Raw genomic sequence first — 14,754 nt, 5'->3', positions numbered from 1 at the left:
TGAAAGCTAGGCAAGGATGGTATTATTATCTCCACTTTGAAAATGAGGATGTTGAGACCTACAGAAGCGTTTCAGTGAGAAAAGCATCAATTATTTAAAGTCAGAGAGCCAGGCTCCATGTTTTGATTAGATTTTTTACCCTCTGTGTTGCTTTAAGTAAGTCATATAATTTTTAATTTTCCCATATGAAATGAGAAAGTTGGACTAAATATTTTCTGAGATTTTTCCCCAGTCTCAAATCCTATGGAAAGTTTTTCTTAAGATCAGCCAGTTGATGAGTGACAGAGTTAGAGCCAGAACCCAAGTTATCCCGAGTCCTATGCTATTACTTTTTTCCATTAAAGAAAGTAATCATTTAAGAGATGACACTCATGGCCTCAACAATTGGTAAATGATTGTGCATCCTTAAAGGTGATCTATCTTCTTTTGCTACCTTTTCTTTTTTGTCCACCTGATAATCATCATCATCATCATCACTAACTATTTTACATCACTAGCTATTTACAAATATTACCTCATTTTTTCCTTATAAAAATCCTAGGAGGTAGGTGCTCTTGTTAACCCCATTTTACAATTGAGAAAACCAAGGAAGACAGAGGTTAAGTGATCTGCCTAGGTTCACACAGCTGGTAGACTGTATGAGGCTGTATTTGGACTTACCAAATTTCAGGCTCAGTACTTTATCCACTGTGGCACCTCACAGCTGGATTTTACAGAAACTGATGAAAATGATATTGGTCAGTTTTGCAAATAGAAAAGTAAAGGTTTTATTTTAAGGACTACAGGAAAAGCTTATCTATAATCCAAAACAGATAATCTGTAGAATTTCTATCACATTGAGTCTCATAATGGGTATTATTCAAAACTTTATTGTTACTGTCCTTAGTATTGTTTCCTCCCCTCCCTACACACACACACACACACACACACACACACACACACACACACACAGACACACATTCAGTTTGAGAATCTAATGAAAATTAATCATAGTAAAAATGAATAAAATAATGCCTCTAGGCAATGTTGATTATTAGAGGAAAAAAAAACAAGAAATGAATCATGGTTTTATCATTCTTGTGTGATCTTCAAAGTAACTTACCTTTCTGAACCTATTTATATCCTGTTCATTAAGAGCAATTCATATAGATCAACTCTATTTTCTTTTTCAAGTAGGGGAGTGCTATAAATATAGTTTACCTAGGTTTTAATGAAGTTTTTATAAGTAAATATTTTGATAAACAAAATTTCTTTTGTGACATTTTCTAGATCAGTAATGTCAAATAGAAATGGGAGACCCGTGTACCATTTTTAGTACATGCAACCCTGCAGGTTGCATATTGACTTATAAAACTATATATTAACATTATCTATGTTCTATTGTATTTTTATGTTACCAAATATTTCACAACTACAGTTTAATCTGGTTTGAGGCTATTGCAGGTACTCTATCTCTGACCTAGATGATAGGAAAATTAGATGGATTTGGAATGAGTCAGATTTTGCATGTTGGAATCCTTGGATTTCTTTCAAGGAATAGCTCAAGTGATACCTTCCACATGAGAACTTACCTACTCTTTCTTCTCCCTTCCTTCTCCTCCCTCCCCCAACTTCCTTTCATTCCTACAAGATTACCTTGTGTCTGTTTTGTATGTGTTTTACATATACATATATACACATATATCCAATTACATGAAATTTAAATCTTTGTCTATACAAAAACAAAATAGCCCCTGTCTTTAACAAACTTACATTGGAGGAAAACAGTATATCTCTGCATTTGTTTGCCTACCCATACACACACACACACACACACACAGACATATATGTATTATATGTATATAGATATTATGTCCATATGTATATATATCTCATATATATGTATGGATGTTTGGCATATATGGGTATATTATATATATAAATAACATAGGTAGATAGAAATAGCCTATATCTATCTATGCTTATCTATCAGTCTATACATATAGCTATTATGAGGAAAGTGTCTGAAAGTTAATTCTGTAAGAATACTATTTGTTAAAAAAAGATAAAATATATTATATTTTAGCATTTTCTTTCTGTGTGATATCATTTAATGGAGTCCATTGTTTTACCTTTTTTTAAAATTTAGAACTTTACCAATATTGTATTTTTCAGACATAACAACAATAAGCTAGATAATTCTTCAGCAATAACCCCAGGAGGTCAATCCACAAGGCCCCTTTCCCAGAATGTTGAACTAGCAGCTGTAGCCGACCACAGCAGTAAGCGGCGAGTGAATGATGGAGGCCTTCTCATTGATGACAAGAAGAAGAGCAGAGTTGACATAGAGGGCACAGCTGAAAAATGCAAAGCTAAGGAGCCCACCAAGATCAAACAATCCACTGGCAGCCTATTAGGCAAGTTTCAGGAGCCATCTAGGATTAAAAATGGCCATCTAGTAAAGCCTACTAACAAAGGGAAGGATCTGGCAATACCATTCGGTAGGAAAATATTTATTTTCCAGCATTAACTCTTCTTAACAGTCATTTTATTTTGTTTTATGTTTTAATAATAATAGCTTTTTATTTTTCAAAATACATGCAAAGATAGATTTCAACATTCACCCTTGCAATACTTTATGTTCCAAATTTTTTTCTTTCCCTCTCCCCTCTCTTAGACAGCAAATAATCCAACATAGGTTAAACACGTACAATTCTTCTAAGTATATTTCCACATTTATCATGCTGCACAAGAAAAATCAAATCAAAAAGGGAGAAAATGAGGAAGAAAAATATAAGCAATCATATAACAACAACAACAAAGATGAAAATATTATGTTGTGATATATATTCAATCCCTATAGTCTTCTCTGGATGCAGATGGCTCTATCACAAATATATTGGAATTGGCCTGAATCACCTCAGTATTAAAAAGAATTAAGTCCATCACAGTTGATCATCATATAATCTTATTTCCATAATCATTTAAAAAAATTGTAGTTGGCCTAATAGTTTAAAGCAATACTTTCTTTCTTTCTTTCTTCTTCTTCTTCTTTTTTTTTTAATAACTTTTTATTGACAGAACTCATGCCAGGGGAACTTTTTACAACATTATCCCTTGCACTCACTTCTGTTCCGATTTTTCCCCTCCCTCTCTCCACCTCCTCCCCAAGATGGCAAGCAGTCCTATACATGTTAAATATTCCACAGTATATCCTAGATATAGAAGGTAGAAATAACCCGGGAAGGAAAACAAAAATGCAGATGGTTTAGATTCATTTCCCAGTGTTCTTTCTTTCGGTGTAGCTGCTCCTGTCCATCAGTGATCAATTGAAACTGAATTATATCTCTTTATCGAAGAGATCCACTTCCATCAGAATACATCCTCATACAGTATTGTTGCAGAACATAATTATCTCCTGGTTCTGCTCATTTCATTTAGCATCAGTTCATGTAAATCTCTCCAAACCTCTCTGTACTCATCCTGTTAGTCATTTCTTATAGAACAATAATATTCCATAACATTCATATACCACAATTTACCCAACCATTCTCCAATTGATGGGCATTCATTTTCCAGTTTCTAGCCACTACAAACATAAAGCAGTACTTTCAAAGTATCTCTGAAACCCTTTCAGAGGGTCTACAAATTCAAAATTAGTTTTTATTTCTAATCTGGTAAATATAAACATAATTCATTTAAACAGAAGCTCTTTAAACAATCCTCAATGATTTTTAATAGTATAAAGACACTGAAAACAAAAATTTGAGAACCATTCGTCTATAGGCAGTACTGAAATATTCTTAAAGTCTCTATTTTTTAAAAATGTAGAGATTGATGGAACCCAATTACATAGTTCTCTAATAACCTTCTTTTTCTTTCACATTCATAATATTTGAAATGTCAAAATAAAATGTGGAAAATATAACTAGAATGATAACTAGAAATCCTGGCATCTGTAAAAAAAAAATTATGGTGAATGGAAGTGCGTATTAAAATGCAGGTAGGCCTTTGAAGCGTTTAATTGTGGAGGTAGTCGTGCCAGTATAGGGGGCAGCCCATTCCCTTCACCTCTTCATCTGTCATCTTGTGCTCTATGGTCTAGCTTCTTAAACTGTGATTTATGACCTCATATGGGGTCTTGTAAGTGAAGGGGGATCACAAAATTATGATTTATTATCAGTAAATTTTTATACCTATTTTATGTAAAAATAGGTCATATAAAAATTTCTTGGGTAAAAAGGTGTTCCAAGAGGAAAAAGTTTATGAATCTCTGCCCTAAGGATTACTTCTCTCCTCTAATCTTTTTGGGAATGTTTTGAGGTACAGAGATGTCAATGTCACCCACCTATTTGGGAAAAGCACCAGTTGTTTTTAATAGTTTGGGCTTTGAATCTACAGCAAATGAGTTTGATTCTTCTCTTTTTAGATTAATGGGATTTTTCTTCTGTATCAGTGAATTAAATTGGAAGGTCTTGGAGGTAAAGGACTGAGTCCTTTGCTTCATTTGTATTGATCCTATTGAGTGAGTGAGTGAGTGAAGTAAGGTATGATTTAATGAAGGTGAAAGAATGAATGGAATAAATTAATGGATACATGAGTGATAAATAAAGAATGAATTAGCAGTTTTAAAAAGAGATAGGAATAGAAAAGAAAATGACCGTTAAGGAATTATTGTTATCTGATGATGATGCTTGATTAAATTCAAGCTGTAGCAGGTTGTTTTCCCACTAGAAAGGATAGGAACTATGAAAACTTAAGTAGTTTTAGAATTAAAATTTATTCAATTTTACAGGGTGTTTCATTTCCAGTAAGGGAAAATCAGTTTTGTGCCTTGGACTTTATTTAAAGTCTAAAATAGTTTGGAAAGTGATCTATAAATTTTTAAAGTATTAATAGCATTAAGAAACCCTACTTTTTTTTTCTTTCTCTCAACTCTGATTAAAATAACTTACAGTTTCAGTAATGCTTTTGATGATATTCCAAATAATTTCTTATTCTGTGTTTGAAATGGTCTAGAATTTGGGAGGGGGATCCAATGGTACAATATTCAGACTGGAAATTCTTAAACTCTTTTTGATGTTTGTAAGGTTGGGGGTCTTAAAGATAGCACAGATAGGAACTCCTCCATTCTGAGATACTTTCTTTTAAAATATCAGCATCAAACTTTCTGTTTTTTGTAATGCATGATATTAGCATTAAAAAAGAGAAAACTGTATTTAAAGTTCTAATTCACTAGGAATAAAACATGTGTTCATTTGATTATGAAATGAGGAAAATTTCAGCATGAAGTATATTAATAGGCAGTATTGGAAGAACTGGGAATTTAAGAGATAATTCTCTCTCTTTTTTTTCTTCCTCTTATAGATGATATTCCTGCTCCTCCTGCTCCGTTTGATCACAGGATTGTCACAGCCAGACAAATGGCAATCAATAGTCTTTATACTGTGAACAGGAGGGAAATCTTAGGAGGGTAAGCAATACTTGTTATAAGAATTTATTCAGCAGAGAATGTGTTGATGAAGAAAAATCTCTAGATCTTCTTAAGTGGATGCCAGCCTAGAATTGGTAACCAAACATATTATATAATTAAACACTTTAAAAAGATGAGCCAGAGAAATCTCGTCTACTGGAATAATATCTGTCTGGCTTACATGGCTTTTCAGTTTTGCTACTACTTGCCTGAGTTCTAGAGCTATTATTAAAATCCCTTAAATCTTCAGACCTACCTCCAAAATTATCCGGAATTTCAGCAGATGAAGAGTGAATGTTCCCTCTTTCTCTCTCTTTTACTCTACCCTGATTTTCTAGCAATTTTTCCATCTCTTGTTTTTGGTTAAGAAAGGTTGGGTTGAAGGGGTTGTGGTAGCTAAATGCAGCATTAATTAGGTTGATTCATCTCTGAAACAAGCCAGTTTCAAACCTAGTTAGAAACTGTCCCATTCTTTGGCTTTCAAACTGAGAAATAATATTTAGAATTGGGAATTCATTGAGTTACAGACCGTGTCTTATTTTGCAAAGTTAAAGATGAGATCAAAGCGACCCAGTCTTATATAACTTTGGAAATCTCAGTCTTTTGCATTTTAAGCTCAAGCCCACATGCAAGAGTGATTATATTAGAATGCTGGCAGAGCTATCCCTATTAAATCCAGATATGTTCAGTATGATTGGATTTATTTAGAAGATTAAAATTGGATGGAATCTGGTACAGGATATGGACTGCTGGCCTGCCCATATGGCCTCAAAAGTGAAACCACCAGGATAATAGTGTACTCATTTGATTTGTTCATTAAGAACACATGGAAACATCTAATGGAAAACGATTGCCATGTTCTGGGTTGACCATTGGTGTTTAGACCTGTGTGATCACATTGTCATTCATGCTATTTTTGTTTTCCAGAGGGCGGTTTGGCCAAGTACACAAATGTGAAGAAAAAGCCACAGGCTTGAAATTAGCAGCCAAAATCATTAAGACCAGAGGGGTTAAGGAAAAAGTATGTACTGAGTAATGCGGACTTTCCCCCTCCTCATTCTTGCTACATTTTAAACAGCCCTGGGTCTAAGAGTCCTTCCTTTCTTCCTTCTTTCCTTCCTTTCTTCCTTCCTTCCTTCCTTCCAGGATGAAGTGAAGAATGAAATCAGTGTCATGAACCAGCTGGACCACGTGAATCTCATCCAGCTCTATGATGCCTTTGAGTCCAAGAATGACATTGTCCTGGTGATGGAATAGTATGTGTTTTCATTTCCTTGTTGACTTTCCCTATCTTTCTTCCTTTTCCATTTCCCCTTCAAAGCTTAGATTGCCACAATGATAATATTTTCCACCAGATTTTACAGTTATTGTTGTAGTTCAGTAACCCTTTAGAGACTGCAGGATTTGTGGGTTGTTGATGCTGACTTTTAAGAAAACTGTAAGATCTTATGAATAATTGCTTACTTTGGCAAAGTAGTTGAAGGTTTGAAAAGTGCTTTTTGCACAGTAGCCTTGTGAAATGGGTAGTGTTATTTCCACTTTTTTTGAAAGGTAAATGAGGTGATTTTTCCAGGGTTATACAGCTAAGAGGTATTTGAATTCCTCTCTCAATTCCAATTCTTTCCACTCTTCTGGAGAAATTGTTCATAAATTCTTCCATGTATGATAATGGGACTAATAAGTGCTTAATAATTGCTTATTGATTGTGGTTGTTTCAAAGATCTATATGTTCTATGTTGCATAAGTTACTTATGGGATCTTGTATTTATGGGATCATAAAGTCCTATTGCAAAGATGGACTGCAGATGAAGTCCACTAATTCCAGGCTCAGTGTTTTTCTCATCCTATTCTGATTTTAGTACTCCAAGATTCTTTGATTTTATTAGTTTACACATTAAATATGCTGATGGAAATCACCACCCTTATCTGCCTTATTCTTAAGTTTTGTTTTTTGGCCATTTCAGTCAATGTTTAACTCTTTGTGACTCCATTTGGTGTTTTCTAGAGAAAGATACTAGAAGGATTTTTTACCATTTTCTTCCCCAGATCATTTATAGATGAGGAAACTGAGGCAAACAAGATTTAAGGATATGCTCAGGGTCACATAGCTAGAATTTGAGGGCAGGTTCGAACTCAGGAAGGTGAGTTTTCCTGACTTAAAGCTCAGTACTCTATTCACTTCACCATCTAGCTGCTGATTTTCGAGTTACCATGGCCAAGTACATACATACATACATACACACACACACACACACACACACACACACACACACACACATATATATATATATATATAAAATTAATTTGTGGTGATGGACCTCTCTGAAATTACCTTGGCTGGTCCTTGGACAGTTGATATACTATCTCTTGCCAGGGTCATAATCAAAGATTTTCGATCTTTATACATTCTGGCAGAACTTGGGTATTACTGACAAATTTTGAGAACCAAGGTCACCTTGGTATAGACCAAGCATGTTGTAGTAGCTTATGTTCCAGATTGGAATCAGATAAAACACTTGTCCATTTAATAGTTATCAAAAGGAGGCTTACTTAGCCAACACAGAGAAAGGATATTCAGCAAGGATGCAAAATTGATCCAGGGAAGCCCAGCTTTCCTCTCACTGTTTCCCATGCTGGTCTTCCATTCAGAAGTTTGAAGGTTAGTCAGTAAGTTAGTCCATTAGTATTTGTTATGCACTTACCACGTGCCCATCCCATTGCTTAGCACAGTGTTTGTTCTATAGTAAACTCTTAGTGAATGTTTAATGACTAAACACTTGAGTAGGACTTTAACAATTCTACTTCCTCAGATCATATATATCTGATCAGTATATCATTTTTGAGCCAGATAAGTCAATTATCTTGAATGTAACTATTGATAGCAAACTCATCAAATTTTAGAGCTTAATATTTAAAACACTGAAATTAAAGGCATTTTTCAATAACAAAAGAACTCTAATTCCAGCATTTATTAAATAAAATTAAATTATTTTAAAAATAGGAGTTATCCAGATTAAACATTATGAGAACAGTCCTTAATAACAATAATGAACTCTGCCTGAAACATTTGCACTGGGAGTTTAGAATTGCTGCTTATGAAAATAGTTGCATCCTTAACATAAACTTGTGATTCAACTCAAAACTATGTACATAACATTCTTCTAGGTAGTAGAGATGCAAAAAGGGAAAAAATGTCTTAGTCCCTACCCTTAAGGAACTTCCAGTCTTATAATAAGCAGTTTACAGTTCAATAATAATCCAGAATATAATAATAACACTAGCTAACATTTATATAACACTTTAAAATTTGCAGAACATTTTTCAAAAATTGTCTTATTTGATTCTTACAAGAACCCTAGAATGCTAATGCTATTTTTGCTCCTATTTTACAGATGACAAAACTGAGGCACAAAAAGTTTGAGTGACCTGTCCAGCATAGCACAGCAAATGTCTAAATTCAAATTTGAACTCAGAACTTTCCTACTCCAAGTTCAGCATTCTATCTACCACACTACCTAGTTGCTTTATAGTTCTCTAACTTACTTAAAGCAGTTCTCTATTAATTTTCACCTGCTACTTAGTCTTTCCTCAGGTTTTATCCTGGTTGCTGTTCTTGGATTCATAATATACTTAGAACATAATAAATTAAGACTCACTTAAGTTTTGTATTAATTGCCCAAAACGTTCTGCAGGTCTTAACATCCATGAAGTTAATGTTATAAATGTGCAAAACCAAGTCTTTCATTTGACCTCCTTTCTAAAGAGGCAAGCTGCTAAAGGAGCAAAAGCAGAATAGTTAAACAAGAATAGCTGAAATATATTTGTTTAAAATGTTAGGAACATTAGCCCCGGAGTCAGGAGGACCGAAGTTCAAATGTGGCCTCAAACACTTACTAGCTATGTGATCATGGGCAAATCACTAAACCCCAAATTACCTCCAAAACAAAAAAAGAAAACAAACAACATAAAAAAAGTTGTTACAAAGGCATTAATAAAATGCAATCAAAGATTTGGTGGGAGGCAGAGTAGGAGGGGACTAGTGTGTTTTTTGTTTGTTTTGTCTGGAATTGAGATTTCATTCCCTTTTCGAGTAAAGATCATCACTAGTTCTAGATAGTTTTCTGGGGACACTGAAAGATTAATCAATAGCCCAGAGTTACACAGCCAGGATATGGCAAAGATAGAACTGGAACTCAAGTTTGCCTGATAGAAAAGCTAGCTAGCTTTTTTTCCACTAGGATGTGATTGATGCCTTTCTATTGTGGTAATTAGGGAATATAAATTACAACTCAGTATTCTATGATGCATTCAATGAATACTTAAAATACTTAAAAAAACACCCTAAAATTTTCATGCTGTTTCTCTCAATAGTGTGGATGGAGGTGAACTGTTTGATCGAATTATTGACGAAAACTGCAATTTAACTGAACTGGATACTATTCTGTTCATCAAGCAGATCTGTGAGGGGATAAAACACATGCATCAGATGTACATCCTTCATTTAGACCTGAAGGTAGAGTATGTGCTTTGTATCATGTAAACTGTTAACCTTTTTCCATCTGGCCCTGAACAGATATTTGTATCCCCATGGGACATCATGCCTTGCCCAGTTACATTACTTATATCATAGCTAACTTAGGAGATAAGAACTCTCTCCTTGAATTTTTTTCCACCCTTATTTGTGCTGTCCTAATCTTTCAGGGCCAATTATTAGGAGTCCCCCATGTCCAATTCAACAAACAATTCCACAATTGAATTAAGCACCTGCTAAATAACTTGGGCTTAGTATTGGAGGCAATCCAGAGTTCAGCTACAACGTGGTTTCTACCTTTATGCAGCTCCCATGGCAATGTCATGAATACTAAAGGCCTGGCTGGAATGGTTAGCAGTCTCCTGAGTGTTTTCTCTTCATTATTTTCAGATGTGTGTGTGGGAGGATTTCAAACAAATCAGTTCTCCTAGTTGAAATCAGGCAAGTTGACTCTCCTGAATCTTCAGGAATCTCTAGGGATCTTTCAAGTTCCTGATAGCCAGGGATGATAGAAAATTGAGTAATATGCTGGAAAGATAGGGAACTGCATAGTTAGGCACATGTTACAGAAATTCTAGGGAACAGAGCAGAGGAGGCAGAGGAATGGCTCATGTCAGGCTGCCAGAGAGAGCAAGAAGGGCTTTTTAGAGGTGAGGGAAGCATTTATTCCTCTACTTTGCTTTTCTTTCTCTTCACTTCCAATCTCAGAATTGGACTTATAATCAGCAAATCACTACTTAAAATCAATAAACAGCGACAAACGCTCCCTCTCTTTCATGACTTCATCCCTTCATTTTCCAAGAAGACGATGAATAACAACTATCCATTGTACTACTTAGCTGCCAAATCTAGCAGTGTTATAACTACGAAAACAATTGAATATGTATGCATGCTCTATGAAGGCAGGGACTAGTGATATTTTTGTATCCTCCAGCATAGTGCTGTATATATAAGAGGTACTTAATAAGATTGGAAAGTAAGGAAAAGGAAAAAGGAAAGAAGGAGGGAAGAAAGAAAAAAAAAGAAAGTAAATGTATACATTTTTGCAGAACCATTTAAATAGGTTTTCTTATATTCATTTTTCTTGCTCTAATCTGGCTCCTAACTTCCTCTATGTACATGCATTGTCCATCTCTATTTCTAGTGCATTTGACGGGGCCAAGAGTATATAGAGATTTTTACAAGCACTTCAGAGCATTTGCTTAGGAAATGAGCATAATTCTATGTGGTTTTGTCAATTCTTAATGCAGTAGGAATATTCCACAGAAAGTCCTAAAGGAACTCTAAAGGGGTCTGGAAATAGTCATTTAGCTATAGATCTAATGATTCTTAATAGAAGTTTATAATCAATTAACTATTGAGGATTTGCTGCGAACTATGTAGTCAGGGAACTATTTAGTCAAGGACTTCTTGGGCTTAATTGGCTTGAATAAATGACAAAGGAAAAAAAACAATTACAGATCATAAATGACATTGAAAAAGTGCTCCAGATGATTTTGTTCTCCAAAATATTAAAAAGTAAAGTTATCCTGCAAAAGTCTTCTTTAGTATTTCAAAAACTTTTCAATATGATTGAACATAGGAGTTTAGATTTAGAGTTGGAAAAGAATGTTAAAGGCCATCATATCCAACCCTTTCATTTTTCAGATGAAGAAACTAAAGCACAGAATGAATGATTAAGTGATTTGCCCAAGGTCACTCAGCTAATGAATATCTGAAGCAAGATTTGAATCCAGGCCTTCCTGACTCTCAAGTCCAGGATGGAAGTCCTTTGTTGCATGCTGTCTTTCAGTCATTGGAGCATGCAGCTGTAGAGATAATTTGTAGAAATAATTAATGGCTTAAATGTCTACACACAATGTGATTTGGACTTATTCTAGTAAAAGGTCTGAAATTCAGTGAACCCAACTTCAATTCAAGGAAGAGAAATTCTTGAATATTGAAACAGAAATTCTGCACAGTCTTCTAATTAGCAATAATATATTGCAGTTGGAAGGGTTTTTTCCTTTCCTTTTCTTTTTTTTTTTTTTTTTTTTTGCTGAAGCAATTGGGGTTAAGTGACTTGTCCAGAGTCTTACATCTAGGAAGTGTTAAGTGTTTGAGATCAGATTTGAACTCAAGTCCTCCTGACTTCAGGACTGGTGCTCTATCCACTGCACCACCTAGCTGCCCCTTCATTTTTTTATTTTCAAAGCAATTTTATATCTATTATCCTCTTATTCAATCTTTATTACAACTCTGTGAGTAAAGGTAGGATTAACCTCATTCTAACTATTTGACAGATGATAAAATAAGAGACAAAGATGACTATTAATTTCACATAGTTTAGTTTATAGCAGAAGTATCAGAAGCTTGGTCTATTTGACTCCAAGCCCCCACTGGAATCCCTAGTGCTCTTCAGTGGAATTTTAAGCTAAGTTTAGAGTTCCACTTTTATTTTAGTGAAAAAGCATTAGGGAATCCTTTCTTGGCTATATGATTGGGTTCTTTCAATCTAAGAGGATCATTCTAATGAACAAATTGTGTCATGCTGAAATGAAAGATGGTACAAAGTCTACATTCTATTACTTCTAATATTTCTTTTTTTGTTGCTTCACTGAAGAAACTCTGGAAATAAGAGTTAGTTCCACATTTCAAGAGAAAGACTTATTACTTATAGGATGTGAGCATTAGGACCATAATTGCAAAAATGTGAAAAAGAATAAAAAATAATATAAATATGCTTTTAGGGTACTGGAGGTAAGTCTGTAGTAGTATCAAAAGAATATAATAATTTTCTTTCATTTTCAGTGTGACTAATAAGGAAATCCAGCTATTAGAACTAGGTTGAAAACATATGTCTGTAGTAGGAGAATTCTCCCCCAACTAGGGTAGAAATCATATTTAATAATTTTGGAAGTTAAATGTCAAATTTGAGAAAACATCTTAGTAATATTCCCCTTCCCTTACTTCCCTAGAGAAGGCCTATGTCTGAACTTATGTGTTATGTTAAATGGCAAAACCATGAAGAGGAGAAGGCGATCTTGGCAGACTACCTAGAACCTCAACTGCCACATAATTAAAGAAGAAAATACCCACAAAAACAAATGTGCGCCAGACCAAAAGCCTTGATAGGCTTATCCTGTGCACTGTCCTATATTTAGTCACGGTTCAAGTAAAATTCAGTTGAATGATAACTGCTATCCTTTCTAATGTCTTTCTCCTGGCAGCCTGAAAACATCCTGTGTGTGAGTAGAGACACCAAACAAATTAAAATTATTGATTTTGGATTAGCAAGAAGGTACGTCTGTGTGTGCTTAGCTGTTATAGCATAAGTACTTTCCTCAGGTTTGAAATATTTTTAAATACATCATTTGAAACACTTAAATCATTCTTAGTTCTGTGCTTCTCTGAATATGTAAAAATCATTTGAAAAATCCATCATTTGAAAGTATTTTCAAATGTAAAACACAAAGCATCTTGTGATAATGAATCTGTATTTTAGGCTTTGCTAATTTAAATGTTTGATATTTTGCCTTGGGTATAAAATTCACCTTTATTCTCTCTGAAGAGAGAGTCTACTGAAGCCAATTAATAGTATAAATAAGATTTCAAGAGAGTGTGAAAAAAACTTAAGGAAACAGGAAGTTTTACAGATTTTAGCATATTAATTATTTCTTTGAAATTGGATGTTTCTAATGACCATCTATCTTTATCAATAAATTAATGAGCCTTACTTGAGGCTTAATGAAGTCTTACTTGACAGTCTTGTATTAGTACTTCTAGAGATTTTGTGTGTATGTATGTGTGTATGTGTGTAACTTTACATAGAATAATAATAATTAGCATTTTATAGTACTTTAAAGTTTGCAAAGCACTTCACAAATATCTCATTTTGTCCTCACAAAAATCTTTGAAATTGGGTGTTATTATTTTCCTTATTCCATAAATGAAGAAACAGAGAAAAACTGGTTTCAGTGGTTTTCCAGAATTACAGATACTAAAATATCTCAAGTAGGATTTGAACTCATCTTCTTGATTGCAGGACAACTTAGTGGTACAGTGAATAGAGCACTGGACCTGGAGTCAGGAATACTCTTCTTCTTGAGTTCTGGCTTCCCACACTTATTAGCTGTGTGACCCCAAGTGAAGTCATTTTACTCTGTTTGCCTCAGTTTCCTTATTTGTAAAATGAACTGGAGAAGGAAATGACAAATTACTCCAGTTAATCTTTGCCAAGAAAAACCCAAATGGGGTCACCAAGAGTGACAACAACCAACTATTTTCTGATTCCAGGTCCATCTACCTGTATGAGTGTGATATCTATATGTGTGTATACACACACACACACACACACACACACACACACACAACTTATGTATGTGTGTTTATATATTACATATGCATATCTTTTATAGGAAGGGAATAAGTATTTAGTACCCAGTATGTGCCAGGGATTATGTTAATAACTTTACAAATATGATCTCATTTAGTCCTCACAACAACCCTGGAAGGGAAGTACTATTATGATATCTTAGGTCACATATAGGGTATTTCAAAAGTCTTATAGTTTTTAGCCATATGCACTAAGATTTTTGGAATACTTTGTTTAAGTCAATTAACAAACATTAAACACCTACTTTTTAAAATACCTAGGTATTAGGGATGCAAAAATAAAAGAAAGAACCTCTTTCTCTGTCTCTCTGTCTCTCTGTCTTTCTGTCTCTCTGTCTCTGTCTGCCTTCCTTCCTTCCTTCCTTCCTTCCTTCCTTCCTTCCTTCCTTCCTTCCTT

The 14,754-nt window shown here is 34.4% G+C and overlaps 1 protein-coding gene across 4 annotated transcripts in view; it reads left to right on the top strand.

The window, feature by feature from the left end:
• The window catches only part of MYLK4 (myosin light chain kinase family member 4), a 152,843-nt gene that overhangs the window by 122,154 nt on the left and 15,935 nt on the right, over positions 1-14,754 (top strand). For 3 of the 4 annotated variants that reach the window (XM_051970789.1, XM_051970790.1, XM_051970792.1), the window contains 6 exons: positions 2,155-2,480; positions 5,347-5,452; positions 6,380-6,473; positions 6,599-6,708; positions 9,824-9,965; positions 13,193-13,263. In XM_051970789.1, coding sequence (XP_051826749.1) covers positions 2,155-2,480; positions 5,347-5,452; positions 6,380-6,473; positions 6,599-6,708; positions 9,824-9,965; positions 13,193-13,263 — 849 coding nt within the window. The remainder of the gene's footprint in view (positions 1-2,154; positions 2,481-5,346; positions 5,453-6,379; positions 6,474-6,598; positions 6,709-9,823; positions 9,966-13,192; positions 13,264-14,754) is intronic. The other variant, XM_051970791.1, reaches the window with a different exon arrangement.

Source organism: Antechinus flavipes, chromosome 1, assembly GCF_016432865.1.
Source record: "Antechinus flavipes isolate AdamAnt ecotype Samford, QLD, Australia chromosome 1, AdamAnt_v2, whole genome shotgun sequence".
Classification (NCBI taxonomy): Eukaryota; Metazoa; Chordata; class Mammalia; order Dasyuromorphia; family Dasyuridae; genus Antechinus; species Antechinus flavipes.
Note: the sequence above shows the minus strand (reverse complement) of the source record. Positions and strands in the feature narration are given on the sequence as shown.